The 22,540-nt window shown below is 43.1% G+C and overlaps 1 protein-coding gene and 1 long non-coding RNA gene across 12 annotated transcripts in view; one reads left to right on the plus strand and one right to left on the minus strand.

The window, feature by feature from the left end:
• Positions 1–2: 2 nt before the first annotated feature.
• LOC145546368 (uncharacterized) overlaps positions 3–22,540 on the plus strand; it is a 41,359-nt gene continuing 18,821 nt past the window's right edge. The window contains exons 1-2 of the long non-coding RNA XR_014082797.1: positions 3–147; positions 13,733–13,842. This is a non-coding gene — a long non-coding RNA (uncharacterized LOC145546368). The remainder of the gene's footprint in view (positions 148–13,732; positions 13,843–22,540) is intronic.
• Positions 13,909–22,540, minus strand: part of SEPTIN10 (septin 10) — a 45,137-nt gene continuing 36,505 nt past the window's right edge. For 2 of the 11 annotated variants that reach the window (XR_014082791.1, XM_081593032.1), the window contains exons 10-12: positions 17,318–17,505; positions 16,688–16,844; positions 13,909–15,449 (exon numbers count right to left, since the gene is read on the minus strand). Coding sequence is in view for 6 of the 11 variants with exons in the window: in XM_081593032.1 (XP_081449158.1) it covers positions 16,724–16,844; positions 17,318–17,505 (309 nt within the window). In the remaining 5 variants the exon portion in view is untranslated. Of the gene's footprint in view, positions 15,450–16,687; positions 16,863–17,313; positions 17,506–22,540 lie in introns of those variants that run through there. The other 9 variants (XR_014082795.1, XM_081593030.1, XR_014082792.1 and 6 more) reach the window with 6 other exon arrangements.

A 22,540-nucleotide genomic window follows, 5' to 3' on the forward strand; every position in this document is an offset into this window, starting at 1 on the left:
CCACGCACGGCAAGTCGGCGCTTGGGCTCACGCACGGGTTCCGAGCTCGAGGCTGGGGCCGCTGTGCCGACCCGGGAGGCAAGAGTTTGCAGCGGCTCCGGTTAGCTGGTTGAAGAAGCAGACGAGGAGTGGACGGCGCGCGTTCTTGTAAGAAAGGGGAGGCGTGGGGAGTGAGTGTGTGTGTGTGTGACGGTGACGGGCACAGGGGTGTGCTTCGTTCGTGCTGTGTTTCACACAAGAAAGTTAAGGACGCGGGAGCGCGACCGGGCCGTGTCTGGAGGTCCCTCAGCGCGTGCTGTTTTCTGTAACCACGGAAGTAACCGGCTTTTTCAAGACGTAATTTTCAGTGTAAAAGTCCAACGACCCGTTTTGAATGAAACTTAGAAGCTGAGCCGCTGCTGCTTCTCGGGGCTGCTGAGGGGGATCCTCAGAGTCCGCGCTCACCCGGCGGAGACGCCTGTGCTGAGGCGCCGCTGGGGAGGCAGCCTCAGAGCAGGCGAAGCGGTGGAGAGGAGGAGGAAGCGCGGCGGGGCAGGCTCTGGAGGAGGGAGGGGGAACCTGCGCCTCCGGCTGCCCACGGCCCCTGCGCCACACCTCCCCCCACATCTCCCCAACACGGCCGGACCTTCTCTTCCCATGGCCGGGCGTGTGGACCCTGGACAGCAGAGCTTGGCCGCCCTGCGGGCCGGGCCTGGTTGTGGGTGCGCTCTGTGTACGGTCGCAGCCGCAGTCCTGATGCTGGTTTCAGACACTGAGGGCCTTCAACTCTCCGGGCTGGATCGTGTTTGGCGGCGGCGGCGTAGGGCGACTCTGTGGCCTGAACGCTGACTGATCACGGCAAGAGGGGGCAGGCCCTGCAACACCTCCAAGTTATCCACACCGAGGTACGTCCAATACGTCCCTCTGAACTCAGCCCTTCAATACACATCTTAAATGTGAGTCAGAGCCCTAATAAACGTAAATCATACTGGGAATGACCTCGCAGCTGCTCGCCTGCCACATCGCAGATTTATGATTTTTCAGTTCAGTCGCTCAGTCGTGTCCCACTCTTCGCGACTCTATAAACTGCAGCACGCCAGGCCTGCCTGTCCATCACCAACTCCCGGAGTCCACCCAAACTCATGTCCATTGAGTCGGTGATGCCATCCAACCATCTCATCCTCTGTCGTCCCCTTCTCCTCCTGCCCTCAATCTTTCCCGGCATCAGACTCTTTTCCAGTGAGTCAGCTCTTCGCACCAGGTGGCCAAAGTATTGAAGTATCAGCTTCAACATCAGTCCTTCCAATGAACGCCCAGGACTGATCTCCTTTAGGATGGACTGGTTGGATCTCCTTGCAGTCCAAGGGACTCTCAAGAGTCTTCTCCAACACCACAGTTCAAAAGCATCAATTCTTCGGCGCTCAGCTTTCTTTATAGTCCAACTCGCACATCCATACATGACCACAGGAAAAACCATAGCCTTGACTAGACGGACCTTTGTTGGCAAAGTAATGTCTCTGCTTTTTAATATGCTGTCTAGGTTGGTCATAACTTTTCTTCCAAGGAGTAAGCGTTTCTTAATTTCATGGCTGCAGTCACCATCTGCAGTGATTTTGGAGCCCCCCAAAATAAAGTCTGACACTGTTTCCCCTGCTTCCCCATCTATTTCCCATGAAGTGATGGGACCAGATGCCATGATCTTAGTTTTATGAATGTTGAGTTTTAAGCCAACTTTTTCACTCTCCTCTTTCACTTGCATCAAGAGGCTCTTTAGTTCTTCACTTTCTGCCATAAGGGTGGTGTTATCTGCATATCTGAGGTTATTAATATTTCTCCCTGCAATCTTGATTCCAGCTTGTGCTTCTTCCAGTCCAGCGTTTCTCATGATGTACTCTGCATAAAAGTTAAAGAAGTAGGGTGACAATATACAGCCTTGACCTACTCCTTTTCCTATTTGGAACCAGTCCATTGTTCCATGTCCAGTTCTAACTGTTGCTTCCTGACCTGCATACAGGTTTCTCAAGAGGCAGGTCAGGTGGTCTGATATTCCCATCTCTTGAACAATTTTCCACAGTTTATTGTGATCCACACAGTCAAAGGCTTTGGCATAGTCAATAAAGCAGAAATAGATGTTTTTCTGGAACTCTCTTGCTTTTTTGATGATCCATCAGATGTTGGCAGTTTGATCTCTGGTTCCTCTGCCTTTTCTAAAACCAGCTGGAACATCTGGAATTTCACGGTTCACGTATTGTTGAAGCCTGGCTTGGAGAATTTTGAGCATTACTTTACTAGCATGTGAGATGAGTGCAATTGTGCAGTAGTTTGAGCATTCTTTGGCATTGCCTTTCTTTGGGATTGGAATGAAAACTGACCTTTTCCAGTCCTGTGGCCACTGCTGAGTTTTCCAGATTTGCTGGCATATTGAGTGCAGCACTTTCACAGCATCATCTTTCAGGATTTGATATAGCTCAACTGGAATTCCATCACCTCCACTAGCTTTGTTTGTAGTGATGCTTCCTAAGGCCCACTTGACTTCGCATTCCAGGATGTCTGGCTCTAGGTGAGTGATCACACCATCGTGATTATCTGGGTCATGAAGATCTTTTTTGTACAGTACTTCTGTGTATTTTTGCCATCTCTTCTTATTATCTTCTGCTTCTGTTAGGTCCCTACCATTTCTGTCCTTTATTGAGCGCATCTTTGCAGAAAATGTTCCCTTGGTATCTCTAATTTTCTTGAAGAGATCTCTAATCTTTCCCATTCTATTGTTTCCCTCTATTTCTTTGCATGGATCACTGAGGAAGGCTTTCTTATCTCTCCTTGCTATTCTTTAGAACTCTGCATTCAAATGGGTATATCTTTTCCTTTTCTTCTTTGCTTTTCACTTCCCTTCGTTTCACAGCTATTTGTAAGGCCTCCTCAGACAACCATTTTGCCTTTTTGCATTTCTTTTTCTTGGGGATGGTCTTGATTCCTGTCTCCTGTACAATGTCACAAACCTCCGTCCATAGTTCATCAGACACTGTGTCAATCAGATCTAGTCCCTTAAATCTATTTCTCACTTCCACTGTATAGTGATAGGGATTTGATTTAGGTCATACCTGAATGGTCTAGTGGTTTTCTCCACTTTCTTCAATTTCAGTCTGAATTTGGCATTAAGGAGTTCATGATCTGAGCCACAGTCAGCGCCCTGTCTTGTTTTGCTGACTGTATAGAGCTTCTCCATCTTTGGTTGCAAAGAATATAATCACTCTGATTTCGGTGTTGACCATCTGGTGATGTCCATGTGTAGAGTCTTCTCTTGTGTTGTTTGAAGAGGGTGTTTGCTATGACCAGTACGTTCTCTTGGCAGAACTCTATTAGCCTTTGCCCTGCTTCATTCTGTACTCCAAGGCCAAATTTGCCTGTTACTCCAGTTGTTTCTTGACTTCCTACTTTTGCATTCCAGTCTCCTATAATGAAAAGGACATCTTTTTTGGGTGTTAGTTCTAAAAGGTCTTGTAGGTCTTTATAGAACTGTTTTTTCAGTGAACTCATCAAAGGACCTACTCTTTCTTTACTTCTTAAGTAATTTATTTATTTTTGGTTGTGACAGGTCTTCGTTGCTTACATGGATTTTCTCTAGTTGCCGCGAGTGGGGACTGGCTGCTGTCTAGTTGCGGTGTGGTGGCTTCTCTTGTTCCTGAGCGTGGGCTTTGCACACACTCAGTAGTTGCCGCGTGTGGGCTCAGGAGTTGTGGCACACAGGCTTAGTTGTTCTCAGCTTGTGGGATCTTCATGGAGCAGGGATGGAGCCCGCATCTCCTGCATTGGAAGGTGGATTCTTTACCACTGAGCCCCCAGAGAAGCCCAGGACCTACAATTTTAATCAATGCTTCACAATCTTTTGTGGGGCCCATCAAATCACTCTCTGTCTGCAGGGAGGTCTCTAGTGGCATACCACAGGGCTCTGCCCAGTTGAGTATTCTATAATTCAGATGAAGGCGTCAAGGCATTAAATATCATATCTATCAATTGCTTAAAGCTTGGCCACACAGGTAGATAAAACAAGATGGCAGAATCACCAACGCGCATTCCTTAAGGGAAGAGATTCATGCACAATTCAAGTAATTGTAGAACCGTATTTCCAGAAATGTGCGGTTTATTGTGTTTGACTAACCAGCATGACTGGGTTCTCCATAAGGAGGACATGACATAAGTAAATCCAAAACTGCCAAGGTGAGTTCAGGGAGAGAGCCCCCCATCCCCAAAAGTCTGGCTGAAGGCAGGTGCAGCTGTGGGGCCTGGGGAAGGGTTAGTGGTCACACAGCTGCTTTCAGGAATCATGAGTTGGAGAGGACTCCCAGGTTGCCTAGGCAGGATTGGCAAGGCAGGCAGGCTTCCCTGTTTCAGACCAGGTGATTTCCAGGTTTTGGAATTAATTGTTTATTAATAGAAAATGTCAGGTTGCATCAACCAAGTAAAATTGTAAAAATTGTTTTAAATTTTATATCCTCAAATCCCCAGAACTCTTTGTTCAAATGAAATTTTATCTGGAAACCTAGCATACAAACCAGATGAAAGCAGGGCTTTTCTTGAAACAGTAGTGGAGGCCCCCACAATCCACTGCCCTCTGTGTGTCTCCCAGACAAATGGGAGTTTCTGTACTTTGTTTCTGTAACAGCTAACAAGCCACCGGTGGGCTGGGGCCTGGTATTCTAATAAATTCCTTGAGGGTCCTGTCAGAATGTTTAGACCCAGAAACATATCCAGAATTGAAATCACAAAGCTTGGTCAAACCCTTCAGTGACCACACTCAGTCCTGTCCATCATACTCAGCTGAGGCTATGCTGCCAGAATGCCTCAACATTTGGTTTTGGGCCCAGTGTCTCAGATCTGCTCATTTCTCCTTATACTCAGTCTAAGAACCACTGTCATAGGATGTGCCTGGGCAGCCACTTCACGGCCTTGGGGCTCCTGCCTCCTAAGCCACACAGCTGCCGTGAAAGTTGTTCAGTTGTGTCCGACTCTGTGACCCCATGGACTATGAAGTCCATGGAATTCTCTAGGCCAGAATACTGGAGTGGGTAGCCTTTCCCTTCTCCAGGGGATCTTCTCAATCCAAGGATCAAACCCAGGTCTCCCGCATTGCAGGCGGATTCTTTACCAGCTGAGCTACAAGGGAAACCCAGCTACAGCTGCCATGATCTTCAGGAAAATTGGGTTCTGTGGAGGTTAATTCACTCCTGTGTCTCAGTGAGAAGGCTTCTTCTCGATCTCTTGATAGAAGAGACTCACCTGATAGACACTGGCTTTACCTTCCTCCTCTGAGGGCAGGATGGCCCCTAAATACATTTTCCAGTCTGCCCTGCAGCCAGGCCTGACCCTGAGTGGGGATGCCCTCCTTCTTCCCATCTTTCTGAGAGCTGGGGTGTGGATGTGTTGACTTCCGTCTCTGGCCACAAAGACAGGAGCAAACTCTACAGGATGGAGGAGGAAGAGGAGGTGGGGACTCTAACCAGTCAAAGCCTTGGTGGACAACCTGCCCACATGGGAGAGAAGGAAACATTGTCTATTTAAGCCACTGGCACAGGGAGGCTCTTATTATAGTAGTCAACCTTTTCCTCTTAAACCTGTGGACTTATTTTTGGCAGGACACCAGTCTTCACCAGATTGCTTTCTAATCTGATGTTCTATGAATGGATCATAGATGGAGCAGATGTTTCTGAGTGACCAAAAGCCAGTTCTGACTTTTGCTTATGGACATAATGGAAAAACAGAATTGAATTTACCCCGCTACCTGACATAGCTAGAAAACCAGACAAAACACAGGACATTGGAACACAGGCATCACAGAATGATTCTTGGGAGAAGGGGCCCTTTAGTGAGTGAGGGCTGCCATCACAGAGGACCACAGATGGGGCCTAAACACCAGAAGTTTAATTTCCTGCAACTCTGGAGGCTGAAGGTCTGATATCAAGGTGTCAGCAGGGCTGGTTCCTCCTGAGGCCTCTCTCCTTGGTTGTGTAGACCACTGTCCGCTCCTTGGATCCTCGCGTGGCTCCCTCAGGGTGCCTGTGTCTCGATCTCTTCTTGAGAGGGCACCAGTCCTGTTGGATTAGAGCCTATCCATATGACCACATTTACCTCACTTACCACTTTATAGAGGCATTACTTTACTAACAAAGGTCCGTCTATAGATTTTCCAGTAGTCATGTATGGATGTGCGAGTTGGACCATAAAGAAAGCTGAATGCTGAAGAACTGATGCTTTGAACTGTGGTGTTGGAGAAGACTCTTGAGTCTTGAGAATCCCTTGGACTACAAGGAGATCAAACCAGTCAATCCTCAAGGAAATCAGTCCTGAATATTCATTGGAAGGACTGATGGCTGAAGCTGAAACTCCAATACTGTGGCCACCTGATGCGAAGAGCTGACTCATTGGAAAAGACCCTGATGCTGGGAAAGATTGAAGGCAGGAGGAGAAGGGGACGACAGAAGATGAGATGGTTGGATGGCATCACTGACTTGATGGACATGAGTCTGAGCAAGCTCTGGGAGTTGGTGATGGACAGGGAGGCCTGGTGTGCTGCAGTCCATGAGGTTGCAGAGAGTCGGACACAACTCAGTGACTGACTGACTGACCTCTTTACAGACACTGCATCAAACACGGTCACATGCTTCAGCTGCATTGCACGATTTTCTTGTGTGTTTTTTTTTGTGTTTATTAAGTTAAAAATATTTTGTAAATTTGCCTCTTCTTGAGCTGTAGGGTTTTTTTGAAGTGAATTATTTAATTTCTGAATATTTAGTATTTTCCCATTCTTTCCATTACTGATAGCTAGTTTAATTCCATTGTGGTCAGAGAACATACTTTACACAATTTCAGCCCTCTTATGTTTATTCATTGAGGCTGATCTTATGGTAAAAAATGTTCTGTGTGAATGTGCTGCATGCCCTTGAAGAGAATGTGTGTCCTCTCCTGGGGGTTGGAGTGACCTCTAAATGTCCATTAGATCAAACTGATTGAGAGTGTTGTTTAAGTCTTTTTGAGCTTTGTAGATTTTTGGTCAATCAATTACTGAGAGAACCTTGCTGGCGTTTCCAGTCACAGTGGTGACTATTTTAACGTCTGTGGTATCTGCAGGTCTCTCTTAAGTTCTATCAGTTTTTTCATCAGGTACTTTTACTTAGTTATTAGGTGCAATCAGACATGGTTGATAGGCCTTATTATCATTTAGAAAGGACCCCTTTATCCATATGCAGTTCCTTGTTCTGAATTGACTTGGTCTTGGTTATGCTCCCTGCTGGTGGCTCAGAGGATAAAGAATCTGCCTGCAATGCAGGAGACCTGGGTTCTATCTCTGGGATGGGAAGATCCCTGGAGGAGGAAATGGTAACCTACAGCAGTATTCTTGCCTGGAGAATTCCATGGACAGAGGAGCCTGGCAAGCTACAGTCCAGAGGTTACAAAGAGCTGGACACGACTGAGCGACTAACCCCTTTGGTTATGCTGCCATTTTAGTTTTTGTCTCATTCATGTTTTCGGGAGATATATTTTTCCATCCTTTTACTCTGTTGTCATATTTAAAGTAGTGTTTTAGTAGACAGTGTATAACTGTATCTTACTTCTAAAATCCAACCTGACAGTCTCTGCCTGTTAACATTGGAATGTTCTGACTGGTCACAACAATGTAATTGGATTTAAATCTACAATCTTGCTATTGTTTTTTGTCCGTTCATTATTTCTTTTTTCTCCCTCTTTTCTTAACTCCTTTGGATTGGTTATTTTTCTGTTTTCCTAAAATAAAAAGGAATTTTATTTCCTTTTTGACTCCAGGCATACTTCTGTTTTAAAATTTTGTGATTGCTTTAGGTTTACAATATGTATATTTAGTTATCATTGATAACTAAGTCATTCTGGCGTTAAAGACACACATTATGCCTCTTCACTTGCTTTGTGAGCATTCTTATTATTCAAATGTGCCGATTCTGCCCTCAGTCTCTGGGCCGCTGTTTTCATGTGTTTTCCTTCTGTGTGTGTTACAAAAGCCCATAGTCTGTTTTGATTTTGCTTTAAACAATTGATTATCTTAAAGCAGTTTAAAAGATTTTTTTATTGAAGTATATAGTTGGTTTACAGTATTGTGTGTGTTTTAGGTATACAGCAAAGTGATTCAGAGATACAATTATATCTATTTTTTCAGATTCTTTTTCTTCATATTACAAAATATTGAGTTCCTTGTGCTTTGTGGTAGGTCCTTGTTGGTTATCTATTTTATACTTAGTAGTATGATATCAAAGCACTTTTTAAACTAGAAAAAAAGGTTTTAAGTTACGTATTTACCATTTCCAGTTACTTTGTGTAAATTTGAATTTCCTTTAGATGTCATTTTCCCTCTGCCCGAATCACCCCCTTTAACATTTCATGTCATCTAGGTGTGTTAGCAGTGAAATTTTTCAGCTGTTGCTTGTCTTAATGTCTCTCTTTTGCCTATATTTTTGAAAGATATTTTTACTGGCATGGAATTCTAGGTTCTTTTTTTTATTTAGCATTTGAAAAGGTATTGTCTGTTGGTTGGCATTGTTCTTGATGAGATCTTTGTTTATTCTTAACCTAGTTTCTCTAGTAATAGGGAAAAACCTCTTAATAGAATTAACTTGTATTCTATGTTAGTCACTAAAGGGATGTTTACTGTAAGCCTAAATTCTACATAATGGCCCATCTCTGGGAACCCCACCTCCCAGGTAATGAGCAGTAAGCTAAAATACCTTCCAGGAACCCTCCTGACCAGGCCTACCTGTGAGTGACTGTAAGAGGCTGATGGAAATGCAGAAGTGTCTGACTTTACTCCCTCCCCCTTAGTATAAAAGGGGCCTGCATTCTAACTCAGGCAAGATGGTTCTTTGGGGCACAAGCCCACCATCTTCTCACTGTGCTGGCTTTCCAAATAAAGTCACTACTCCTTGTCCCAACAACTCGTCTCTTGATTTATTGACCCATTGTATTGAGAGCAGGATAAGCGTGAACTTGGTAACGCCACCATTCAGACTCCTTGGAGTGTCAAAGATGTTTCCTTCTTCAAGCATCTTTTTTTTTTTAATTAGTTAATTTATTTTCATTGGAGGCTAATTGTTTTACAACATTGTGGTGGGTTTTGCCATACATTGACATGAATCAGCCTTGGGTGCACATGTGTCCCCCCATCCTGAACCCCTCTCCTACCTTCATTTCCATCCCATTCCATCCCTCTGGGTTGTCCCAGAGCACCAGCTTTGGCTGTCCCGCTTCATGCCTTGAACTTGCACTGGTTACCTATTTTACATACAGTAATATACATGTTTCAGTGCCATTCTCTCAAATCATCCCACCCTTGCCTTCTCTGACATAGTCTAAAAGTCTGTTTTTTACATGTGTCTGTTTTGCTGCCTTGCATATAAGGTCGTCATTACCATCTTTCTAAATTCCATATATATGCGTTAATATATTGTATTAGTGTTTCTATTTCTGGCTTACTTTCGCTGTATGTAATAGGCTCCAGTTTCATCCACCTCATTAGAACTGACTCAAATGCATTCTTTTTTATAGCTGAGTAATATTTCATTGTGTATATGTACCACAGCTTCCTCATCCATTTGTCTGCTGATGGACGTCTAGGTTGTTTTCATGTCCTAGATGTTGTAAACAGTGCTGCAGTGAACATTGGGGTACATGTGTCTCTTTCAGTTCTGGTTTCCTCGGTGTGTATGCCCAGCAGTGGGATTGCTGGCTCATATGGCAATTCCATTTCCAGTTTTTTAAGGAATCTCCACACTGTTATCCATAGTGGCTGTATGAGTTTGCATTCTCACCAACAGTTTAAGAAGGTTCCTTTTTCTCCACACCCTCTCCCACATTTATTGTTTATAGACTTTTTGATGGTGGCCATTCTGACCAGCATGAGATGATACCTCATGGTAGTTTTGATTTGCATTTCTGTAATAATGAGTGATGTTGAGCATCTTTTCATGTGTTTATTAGCCATCTGTATTTCTTCTTTGCAAGCATCTCTTTATAAAGCTAGTATTTTTCCCGTGTGGGGTAACACCTTAAACAGTCAACAATTCCGCAGGGAAATAGGGAAAGGGGAGTAAAAACGGAATCTGGGTCAGGCCCTGGCTTTGATTCGGAGGCTGTCTGCCTTCCGCTCCAGTTCTCTGACAAGAGGGAGTTGACAAGCTATTTCCTGATGCCCAGGAACATGACCCTCAGCTCACTGCTTCCTGGAAAAGTTCTTTCTGTGGAGCAGCCTGTGTTGATGCATAAGACATTCAGAGACAAGTATTGTGGACCAAAAGCTTCACTGTTCGCTTGGAAAGACTCAGAAGTGCCAGATTTCCTTTGCCCAGCATGGCCACCATCGCAGGAGGCAACAGGTCAGTCAGACCAGACTCTGACTGTTCCACCTCCATGAGTGCAGGTCTCTCTTCCCTGGACCTCACTTCACCCTCTTTGCTGATCCGTCTGGTGGGGCAGCAGCACAGCCTACCTGCTTCCCAAAGTTCACAGAGGAGCCCAAGAGTCTCGAGAGCTACTGGGAGTGGGAGGCCCCCAGAAGGAGCAGCTGTAGTAAGTCTTGAGGAACCGTGCAGTGGGCGGTGTCCTGGGGTGGTTTACTTGTTTGGTCGGCTCTTCTCTGGGAGCCTGGGCAGAACTGAAGGTCTGGGACCACGCGGCTCTGTGGTAGGCGACCCCGGCCTGTGGTGACTCTGCCCACATGAGTGACAGTTTCCGCAGAGGCAGGAATTGAAGCAAAGACTGCTTGGGACTCCCTCACAGAGGCACAGGCCATGTACAGGTACCCGAGAGCAGGTTGGCCTTGTGGAGGACCTTGACTTCGAACCACAGTTGGACAGGCCTGGGGGCAGCAGAACCTGAGCACAAGCCAGTTAATAAAGGGCAGTTGTCGAGGCCATACGGAGTAGGCAGCACAGAGCTAAGGACACAGCTTCAGGAGCTGAGATTCTCTTAGTGAGAACAGAGTGTCAGGCACCAAGCCTGCCCAGGGGCCAGCCGCATTCAGTCATCAGGTGGGCATCTGTGCCCACGACCCTGTGGACTCCTGACCCCAGTGCTCAGTGCTCTGACCACTGCTTCCAGTGGACTCGCTACAGACACAGCTGTGTCACCTGTGAGGACTGAGGTCATCTTAATTTTTTGCCTCCAGAGGTGACTGCTGGCTTTGGCGACATGTCTAACAGAAGGGACGGTCTTGCCACTCTTCCTTGCCTCCAGCCTTAAAAGTGTGATGCCTGCTCTGGGTTGCTGTTTGTGGGTACCCTTTATCAAATTGAGGAAGTTTCCTTCTATTCAGTGTTCTAAGAATCTTTTATCTTTTTAAAAAATATCGAAGAGGCCACATTTAATCAATATTTTCTGATTCTACAGGGATGACCATATGATTTTTAATGTTCATGCTGTGAGTTACACTGGTTAATTTCCATTGTTAAAACATCATTGCATCCCTGGATATGAGGAACTGTCTTTTTAAATACATATTTCTGGATTTAGTTTGTTAGTAACCTGTTTAGGATTTTTGCATCTTTGCTCATATACGAGATTAGATTGTTTTGTCCTTTCTCAGAATATTTTTATTAGGCTTCATTGTTAAGGTTGTTAAGGTGTTTAGTTGCATGAGCTTTACAGACTTCTGTAGCCACATCACCCCCACACACTGCAGACCTGAAGCGCCAGCACCAGCTGTTGGTTTCTTCCTGCCCCTGAGGCCAGGTTGCCCCCCCAGCAAGGCTGTCTTCATCCTATAGAAGTGATGCCTTCTATAGAGAATGTAGCTGAACAACGAGGAGGGCCTGGCAACCCACTCCAGTATTCTTGCCTGGAGGATCCCCATGGCCAGCGGGCCACAGTCCATGGGGTCACACAGAGTCAGACACAACTGAGTGATTAAGAACAACACAGCACAGCACAGCTGCAAGCAGCTTTTGGTTGACTGCACATGATGTACCTTTACCTGTCAGGACAGAAAACTTGAATCCTTTCTTGTAAAGTGACATAGCTGATTTTAAAAAACTTTTGCCTAAAAAAAAAAAATTTATTGTGATTACTGGTTTGGGCCTAAATCTACCATATTAGTAAATGCTGTTTGACTGTCATATCTGTTTTACTTCCTTGTTTCCTTCTGGGTTATCATTTATCAGGCTAGTTTTCCTTTAGCTGGCTGGAAAGGCACATTGTCCCCACACTTACGTGCTCTTCCTGTGTCTCAGTTACGGTGCACTGGGATCTCTACCTGCTCCCAGTTAACACAAGGCCCTCCTACTCCATTCATCCCACTCCCAACTGGCATGCCACTAAAGTCTTGAACTTTAGTTCCCTCTGTATTTCTAGCTCCAGTGGACATTTTCAGGGTTTTACACAGCCATTATTCATTTAGGTTGATCCATGCCACTTTTTTTTTTTTTTTTTACTATATATTCCTTTCAGCCTCAGTGTTATTTAAACACAACCTGGTTATTCTCCTGTGCATGCTGGGGTAGTTCCTACCTTCAATCTCAGTTTCCCTGCCCATGCCCTGGCTCATCCCTTATCACACCTTTCCCTCTACTCTGGATGAGTATCTGACTGTGTGAGTCAGACCTCTCCGTGGCTCCTCCTGCTCAGTGGGTTAGGTTTATGAACTCCTTGTCTGTTCCCTGCCTCATTCTAAACCCCCACCCTCACTCACATCCTGCCCCCCACGTTTCACTGATCCTCTGTCCACACTGAGCTGCTTCCCCAGGTGCCCAGGCTGCCCTGTACCCAGGTCACCTTCTTCCCCTCCTACGTCTGAAGCTGCTTCAGTCCTTCAAGGCTGCTTCAGTCACCTCGGTGCTTTCCTGTGCTCCCTAGGCAGGAGCCTTTCTGAGAGAGGCTGCTCTACAGGGGCCTCATCAGTTTGTGCCTCCATTTCCTGGCCAAATAGGAAAACAGGACTTAAAACAGTTCATCTTCCAGATGGGGGTAGTAATCTTCCACGTAATGCTTGGAACCTGGAATCAGAATCTGTGCGAAAGAACTTAAAAATTCAGTCCTCAGTACGAAGGTTAGTGGTTGGCAGTCAAAGACAATTATGTTTCAAATGCTTTATAAAAAGTAATAAAACAGGTCTAGCTTTATTTTATTCCCTGAAATTTATTGCTTCAAGCATCAGTGGATAATACCTCACTCAATAACCTTGGAGAACTAATAGCTTTGTGAGAAGCTGAGCTTCTTCCAGGCAGACCTCACTGTGCTGTGCAGGTGTATGTTCTTTACACACTGAAGGCATGTGGCAGCCCTTCGTCGAGCAGGTGTGTCAGTGCCATTTTCCCACAGCATTTGCTCACTTTGTGTCTCTGTCACATTTTGGTAATTCTCACAATGTTTCAAACTTCTTCATTATATTTGTTATGGTGATCTGTGATCAGAGATCTTAATGTTACTACCACAACTTGCTGAGGGCTTGGGATAGTTAGCATTTTTTAGCAACTGAGTATTAACTAAGGTATATGTATTGGTTTGCTTAGATATAAGCTATTGCACATTTCACAATACTGCACAGTGTAAACATAACTTTTGTATGCACTCCAAAAACAGTTCATGTGACTTACTTTATTTCAATACTCACTATATTGGATGGGTGGTCTGGATCTGAGCCTGCACTGTCTCTGAGGTCTGCCTGTACTGTAGTTGTTTAAACAATATTTTTTCTTTGCCATGCAACTCTTCTAAAATAGAATCTTATATGGAGTTGCAGATACATGAAGCAAATACAGGACTCACTGTGGGCATGCAGTGGGGAGCCTCCTTCACAGCGGTCGCCAGCAGCACAAGGCGCCAGCCCTTCCGTTCAGCTCAGGGTCTGAGGTAGGTTTCCATGATCTTTTCAACTAGGAACTTGAATAACTTTTTGTAACATGCCAACAACCACTCTGGCACTTAAAAGTAACTTTATTAAGGTTCAGGATAGCTGTTTATACACAGTTTGGTATAATAGGCTACGAACAACCACCACTTGCGTCAGGTCACTGAGCTTGCCGCGTCGCTCCTGGGCTAAGGCTCAGCGCTGCAGCACTGGCCGGGCTCGGGAGGCCAGGCTACCTGCCTGCGGGGACTCACGGGCTCTCCTGCTCCCACCTTCCAGAGGCTGGGGATTACTGATCCTGAGAAGAAAGTGCAGAGCTTTTTCTGTGATACTTACAACTTATGTTACTAAAGTTCTAAAGGGCTAAGAGACATTTGTGAACTTGAGATTAAAAAATGGAATTTAAAGTGTTGGTCCGGATAAGCTGTGCTACAAAATGAAAGGTTTCTTTTGTGACTTAACAGAAATTCGTGAAAAATACACTGCTTGGAATCTGACATGTGCCATGTAAAACATTCTGTTGTCTGAGAAGTACTGATTATCCACCTCTGTTTTAAAATAACTCAGACATAATTAACTAGTTCTGATAAAGTGTTTAAGATCAATTTGCAAAAAGAAAAGTTAAAGTGATTTAAACACAGTTTAGTAAATATGTAGGTACATTTTATTTGTCAAGAGTAAATATCAGTTTCATTTAGAATATTCAGGTACAAAAGGTGAAAACTTAATGAATGTTAAGAAAAAGTTAGAAACCATTAAATTGTTCTGCAGATGCTAAGGCACTGAATTAAAATATCCTTTACAATATGAATTACCTAAATTTTTATATTTAATATTCAGATGTTCATAGCTATTTTATTAAGAAATATTTTTAGTAAGATGATTTAACTTTATTTGCCCTGGAAGACAGTTTTAAACAGTTATGTAATACAGACCAATGCACACAGTGTGAGGACACCCAGTTCTAAAGTTACTTATCACTAGAAAAGGGCTTATTTACCTGAGTGTTTCTGCTCTTAAACATATCACAACAACACATGGACCACAATGCTGAAGCACATATAATGTAATCTGATACAAAAGCTCAGGATCATGTTTCCAACTGGATAATTGTATCAAAACTTTAAAAGTTTTGAGCTGCTGGAGTTTCAGGTACATAATGCATTTTAAAACATATTCCCCAAAGTTTACCTTTACATACCTTTGGTATGTACACAAAAGGTTCATCTTGTAATATATATGCAATCAGAGCCTAATATATATGAGTCCTGTATTTTCAAAGCCACCAACAGACACTCTTGTCACAGTATAGTGACAGGCAGTGGGCAGCAGGGGAAATTATCTCAATTCATCACAAACTTATCTTAAGCTACTAATAGTGAATAAGTTATACCATCCAGTCAGCTTATATATTGACCTCATACTTAAAAGTATTTTCCCATAAATGACAGTAACTGTGGCCATTTGCCAGATAAAGAATAAGTAATACAGCATAAGTGATACATCAAATAAACAGCAAGAAAATCAACGCATACTTCTAACATTTTAATAGCTTTTGCTTGTGATGACCTTCTGTGATCTGGAACCTTTGTTTTACATAAAATTGGAGCTGGAAAGAGAAAAAAAACCTCTTGTTTGGTACAATAGAAAACCATATAGGAAATAAAAATCACTTCTTTTACAAAGTTTTTACAGATACACATCTAGTATATGATAGGATATCTAGCTGTGGGACTCTGGAAAAAAAAAAACAAACACCAACATTTCTTGAGGTTAAATTTTTCTGAGCTCTTAAACTGTGGGCTTGGCCCTGATTTTGCAAACAGCAGCCCATACCTATTTTCACAAGGTGACTGTAAAGGTTTTTCAGGTATGGAATGAAGTGGGGGAGTTTAAGTCTAGTAAAACTGGACTAAGTCGTGATGATGAGAAGGTGAAAGGCCCCTTAGCTTTATAATTCAAGACACACTGAAAAGAAGTCATAAATTATATGTAAACAGTTGGCTTTCTGGATCTGAGGGTTCCACATCTGAGGATTCAACTGACTGAGGATCGAAAGTATTTGGGAAAAAAATTCCAGAAGTTTCCAAAAAAACCAAACTTGAATGTGCCACTTGCTGGCGAGTATCTGCCTAGCACTTATATTCTGTTTGCATTGTATTAGGTGTTAGAAAAAATCTGGAGATGATTTAACATGTACAGGAGAATGTGCATAGGTTCTGTGCAAAAACTGTGCATTTGATATGAGGGACTTGAGCAGCAGTGAATTTTGGTGTCTTCCTGGAACCAGTCCCCCACAGATAATGGGGTGGTTTATTTTTTGAAATTCAGTGTATTCTTTTTTCCACAGATAACTGCATGCCTTTTTGGTATCAAGCACTGTTCTAGGAACTGAGGGTGGATACATTAGCCAACAAAACATAGATCCACTCCCTGGAAGAGCTTATGTTAAAAGATTATACATGAGAATTCTTCCCACAAACCATAACGTCCACAGGCCAATTAAATCCACTCCAAACCCTCTGGATTTAACTCTCCATAGTTCAAAAATGGAAAGCTATCATGGGCAATGTTATATTTTCCTAACTTTTTGAAGGTGACTTAAAGTATTTTGACAATACTGGTCTGAAATACAATGTGGTGATAAAAGAAACCCAAGGACTGCCTTGTGAGGCCCAGGAGAATCTGAGCTGCCACAGGGTGGGCTGGATGCTCAGCAGAGCATGCAAACAGGCAAAGTGAGGAGGACATTCAAGGGGGAGAAATACAGTAAAAAAAAAAAAAATACAAAGGAGGAAAAACCACCTTATTTTCTAAGACTTTGGTTACACTGATTTTAACACATACCCCAGACCTACAAGCCTTGGCGCCATCCTCCACCTGTTACCAAGGCCGCCCTGGAGCACAGGGTCCCTCTCTACCTTCCTCTGCATCTTTACGTCCACCAATCGTTTCACAAGCTCTGACATCAAAGCACAGGAGTTCCAATCGATAGCCTGGTTCCCTTATTAAAATAAAAGTTCTCACAAAATCATTAGCAGAATTTGTTTAAAAGAAGTAAACCTAAGAATTAATTTTTTATCAAGTATTATCTTAAGTCTCTAATTTCCTCAGCAAAGTATATAGCCTCTGTCAGGCATGAAAGTCGACAGAACTGACAAGAGGTCAGTAGTTACTAGACATGTCCTGGAGTGGACAGTGCCCTCAGGTCACAGACCCTCACACGTTGTGGCAAATTTGTGTTGTGTTCACTCATGCGTTCATGCAAACATTCACTCAGATGTGCACAGAGCACTAGACACGTGGCAGGTGCCCTTCTAGCTGCTGGGGAATCTGCACACCAGGAGGGACCAGGGCTCTGCTCTCAAGGAGCTTTTTGTTTCAGTGCAGGAGACAGAGGGGAATAAGGAGACAGGGCAAAGAGCCGTGAAGAGGGGGCACTGAGGCTGGAGGGGTCATACCGGGGGAAGGGCTTACTTCTTACGGTCCTTGTCCTTCCTCAGGTTGCTGCCTGGGGTCATAAAGGTCTGGTTCTGGTATATCTCGGAGGTAGCTTTCTTCTTGGAGAAAGCGATGATTTCTTCTTCCAGAAGTCTTCTCTTCTCTTCCAGCCTCAGCTTCTCCTCTTGGTGGACTCTTTTAAGGTGCTCAAACTTGGCCTGGAGCTGTGAAGCCAAGTGAGATTCCTGCTGAGGATGCTGTGTGACAGCACACACCCGCACCTCTTGGTGCTGCAGCCCTGCTCAGGATGCCTGCACAGCAACCAGGCAGATGTTCACATGTGGAACTGCTTTAACATTAACCGAAATGAGCTCCCATGCAAAAACGCATGAGCAAAACAAAAACTGCCTCACAAACAAACCTCAGTTTTTTAAACATTTGACCTCTCCTTAGAGTTTCTCTTTACTTGCTCTATACATTTTCACCAAAAAGCCTGAATCAAATAAAGTTTCTAAAACTGTTCTTAATAAAAGTGAGGGACATAAATTATAGAATTGAGTTATCAAAAATAGGGGGAAAAGTCTATCTTTTCCAAATAAATTTACCATGTACTAGTGAAATAGCTGTTGGTTACACTGGTGAACCTGTGTGGAAAGCAGTGTCAGTTTAAATCAAGAACCTTAAAAATAGGTTGTGTTTTTCCACAGTCATTCACCTTCTTGAAATCCGAACTAAATCAAACACTGTTGAAGATGTGTGTCACAGTCAGCTCTGTATCTGTGATTCAGCTGAGTGTGGACGGCGCAGTCTTGTGGACTTAGTAATTGAAAACACCCACCTATAAATGGGCTCATGCAGCTCACTCCCCAGTGGTTTAAGGGTTAGCTGCCCTCACTGTAGTAGGATCTACACCGTAATTGGGGGAAAAAACCCTTTGTCTCTAAGAGAAATAACACTTTAAAATTCATTTGTGCTAAATACACTCGATGCAGTCATTAAAATGAGTATTGCCCAAGTTTAGAGATTTCAGATTTCCCTGGTTTAATTGTTGTTTATCTGGAAAAAAAAAAAAAAAACTAGGGACTTTAGCAGGTTCCTTATGAATCAGCCGTGTGCCAAGAACACAAGCACAGCATCTAGAATCTGAATCAAAAAGTCAGTTTTTTGAGGGGGATTCCTGGGTCTGGTTTAACTTTCAGTTAGTATTTTCAGCTCTGGGCAGCAAGCTAATGTGTATACAAAAAGTAGGACTTGGTTTATAGAAAAGATGGCATATGATCATTGAGGAAATACTTAGCTAAAATCTAGAGGCTGAGGGCAGAGACAACAGAGAGCTACGCTGCTTCCTAATAAAATTCGATGTTCTGGATACAGAGCAGCTATCTACTGAGCCAGCAAACCTCACAGAAGAGTTTAGACAGAGACAGAATAGTGTTGAACAGATGAGGTGAGGCCCAAAGACTCTTGTATTCCTGAGACTGTCACTTCCAGAGAGATCAGCACCTTAGCATCTGCATGTGCCTTTATATATATATATATATATATATATATATATATATGTTACATATAGCTAGGACATGGAAGCAACCTAGGTGTCCATCAGCAGATGAATGGATAAGGAAGTTGTGGTACATATACACAATGGAATATTAAGTTGTGGTACATATACACAATAGAATATTACTCAGCTATAAAAAAGAATGCATTTGAGTCAGTTCTAATGAGGTGGATGAAACTGGAGCCTATTATACAGAGTGAAGTAAGTTAGAAAGAGAAACACATACTGTATATTAACATTTTTGGAATTTAGAAAGATGGTAACAACGATCCTATATGCAAGGCAGCAAAAGAGACACAGATGTAAAGAACAGACTTTTGGACTATGTGGGAGAAGGCAAGGGTGGGATGATTTGAGAGAATAGCATTGAAACATGTAAAATATGTAAAATAGATGACCAGTGCAAATTCAGCACATGAAGCAGGGCATTCAAAGCTGGTGCTCTGGGACAACCCAGAGGGACAGAGTGGGGAAGGAGCGGGGTTCAGGATGGGGGGACACATGTGCACCCATGGCTGATTCATGTCAATGTATGGCAGAAACCACCACAATATTGTAAAGTAATTATTCTTCAATTAAATTAATTTAAAAAGTTATAAAGAGTTGGTGGCGTGCACGTACAGAGAGTTGCAGCTCTCTGAGCATGAGTGCACCTCCATGAATTGGGAAGAAGAGCAGAAGGGAGGGTAATGCTTGGAAAGGGAGACTACAGGGCAGGCTTATTATACATTATGTGAGTAGAATCCAATCTCTGATTCCTTAAATGGAGGGGGCATACTTTATATCCGTAAATATTCTGGAAAGTTGTAGAATACTTCACATGTCATTCATGAGGTTGACTAGAAATTCCAGGAAAACTGTAAACACAAAAATGGCTTAGAAAAGGGGGTAGGCGGAATCTGACTATTATTTACATTACATGGAGTTCACAGCTTTTGGCAGCGGCAGTCTACTCCACATACATGAAGCAACTCACTTGTGGCTCCACTGTTCACTACAAGGCCTTTAATTCAGATACATTTTCAAATACTTGAAAGGTTAAAAGCAGGAGACCTTCTGTGTGTTGAAACTACTCACTGATGTTCTGAAGCATCTGTGGCCACATGGTACACTGCTGTCTGTTGTATAAAGGAGCTTCTGAAGACATCATACATTCTGCTATGTAGTGACCCTTTTTAAAGTATCTATTTTTAAAAGTGAATACCAGAAACAACATTCCTTTCTTGCCAAACTAGCCAGTGTCTTTGACCTGAGTTCTGTACTTTGCTGGGGTCCCAGAAGTGTCTCTGAGAAGCACCCAGGACCGTGGCTCAGGCACACCTAGTATATATACTGCATATACTCACTCTGGACTCGCCAGGTCTGGGTTTTAGTGCAGCTGCACTTGTTTACTTCAAAGTATCTACAGTACTTGTGGAAACAGGAGAGGCATAAATATTACGTGAACAATTAAGAAATAGACGTGTGTGTGTTAGTTGCTAAGTCATGTTCAATTCTTTGCAATCCGAGGACTGTAGCCCGCCAGGCTCCTCTGTCCATGGGATTCTCCAGGCAAGAATACTGGAGTGGGTTGCCTCCAGTGGGATCTCCTCCAGGGGATCTTCCCAACCCAGGGATTGAACCCAAGTCTCCTGAATTGTAGGCAGATTCTTTACCATCTGAGCCACCAGGGAAGCCCAAATATTCTTATGGAGGGTTTTAAAAGTTAAAATTCAACTGTAAACCACTTCTACATCTTCTCACTGGAGAAACTGAGAACCATGATGTATGAGAGAGAAACTCTTACAAGAGAAGTGTATACTAATCAGAAGAAAAACCAGCACAGTTTCCTACTCATCACAATCTTCCTCAATGTTAGGATTTCAAAATAACTTCAAGCTAGGGACTGTTCTCTAATAAAAGACGACACATAATACCTAAGTGCAATATTAGACCTAAGATTGAAATCTGGTTCAAAAACAATCACCAAATAGAAAGGAATAATAAAAGATAATCTTGGGATGACTGGAGAAATTTGATTATGAACTGATGATCAGGTTAGATTGTGGCATTGCTATTACTGTTCTTAGGTGTAATACTGGCACCATGGTTATGGAGGAGAAGGCACCTGAGCTTCAGGAATGCATGAAATGCTCTTGATGTTTACACCAGTCTTCAGGCAGCCAGGAAAACATACACCCTAAAGATGGTGATATGTCCATTCTAAATCTAGGTGTGGGGATGGACATGGGGATGGACCCTGTACTTTCACTTTCCCATTGTCTGAACTTTTTGAAAATAAAGATAAAATTCAAATTATAGACAAGATATATTTGTACATTATTAATTTTACAAAACCACTTACTATTGGGTTTATTTAAATAGGAAGTACTATCAGAGTATTTTAAATAATAGATTTGTATAGTTAAATTAAGTTTCCAAGGTGGCATTAGCAGTAAAGAACCTGCCTGCCAGTGCAGGAAAGGCAGGAGATGGTTGGGAAGATCCCCTGGAGAAGGGCATGTCAACTGACTCCAGTATTGCCCAGAGAATCTCATGGACAGAGGAGCCTGGCGAGCAGTAGTCCATGGAGTCACAAAGAGTTGAACATGACTGAAACGACTTAGCATGCATGCATGTTCTCATGGATAATTTGATTACAAATAACTCTGCATTCAGATGGGTATATCTTTCCTTTTTTCCTTTGCCTTTTGCTTTTCTTTTCTCAGCTATTTTTAAGACCTCCTTAGACAATCATTTTGCCCATCTGAATGCAGAGTTCCAAAGAATAGTAAGGGGAGATAAGAAAGCCTTCCTAACTGAACAGTGCAAAGAACCAGAAGAAAACAATAGAATGGGAAAAACTAGATCTCTCGTCAAGAAAATTAGAGATACCAAGGGAACATTTCATGCAAAGATGTGCACAATAAAGGACAGAAATGGTATGGACCTAACAGAAGCAGAAGATACTAAGAAGAGGTGGCAAGAATACACAGAAGAACTATACAAAAAAGATCTTAATGACCCAGATAACCACGATGGATGGTGTGATCACTTGCCTAGAGCCAGACATCCTGGAATGTGAAGTCAAGTGGGCCTTAGGAAGCATCACTACGAACAGAGCTAGTGGAGGTAATGGAATTCCAGTTGAGCTATTTCAAATCCTAAAAGATAATGCTGTTAAAGTGCTCCATTCAATATGTCAGCAAATCTGGAAAACTCAGCAGTGACCACAGGACTGGAAAAGGTCAGTTTTCGTTCCAATCCCAAAGAAAAGCAATGCCAAAGAATGTTCAAACTACTGCACAACTGCACTCATCTCACACGCTAGCAAAGGTAATGCTCAAAATTCTCCAAGTCAGGCTTCAACAGTATGTGAACCTTGAACTTTCAGATGTTCAAGCTGGATTTAGAAAAGGCAGAGGAACTAGAGATCAAATTGCCAACATCTGGTGGATTATAGAAAAAGCAAAAGAATTTCAGAAAAACATCTACTTCTGCTTCATTGACTACACTAAAGCCTTTGACTGTGTGGATCACAACAAACTGGAAAATTCTTAAAGAGATGAGAATACCAGACCACTTTACCTGCCTCCTGAGAAACCTGTATGCAGGTCAGGAAGCAACAGTTAGAACAGGACATGGAACAACGGACTAGTTTCAGATTGGGAAAGGAGTACGTCAGGGCTGTATATTGCCACCCTGCTTATTTAACTTCTCTG

This window comes from Giraffa tippelskirchi, chromosome 4, assembly GCF_054371585.1.
Source record: "Giraffa tippelskirchi isolate mGirTip1 chromosome 4, T2T-mGirTip1v1.2.pri, whole genome shotgun sequence".
In the NCBI taxonomy this organism is placed as follows: domain Eukaryota; kingdom Metazoa; phylum Chordata; class Mammalia; order Artiodactyla; family Giraffidae; genus Giraffa; species Giraffa tippelskirchi.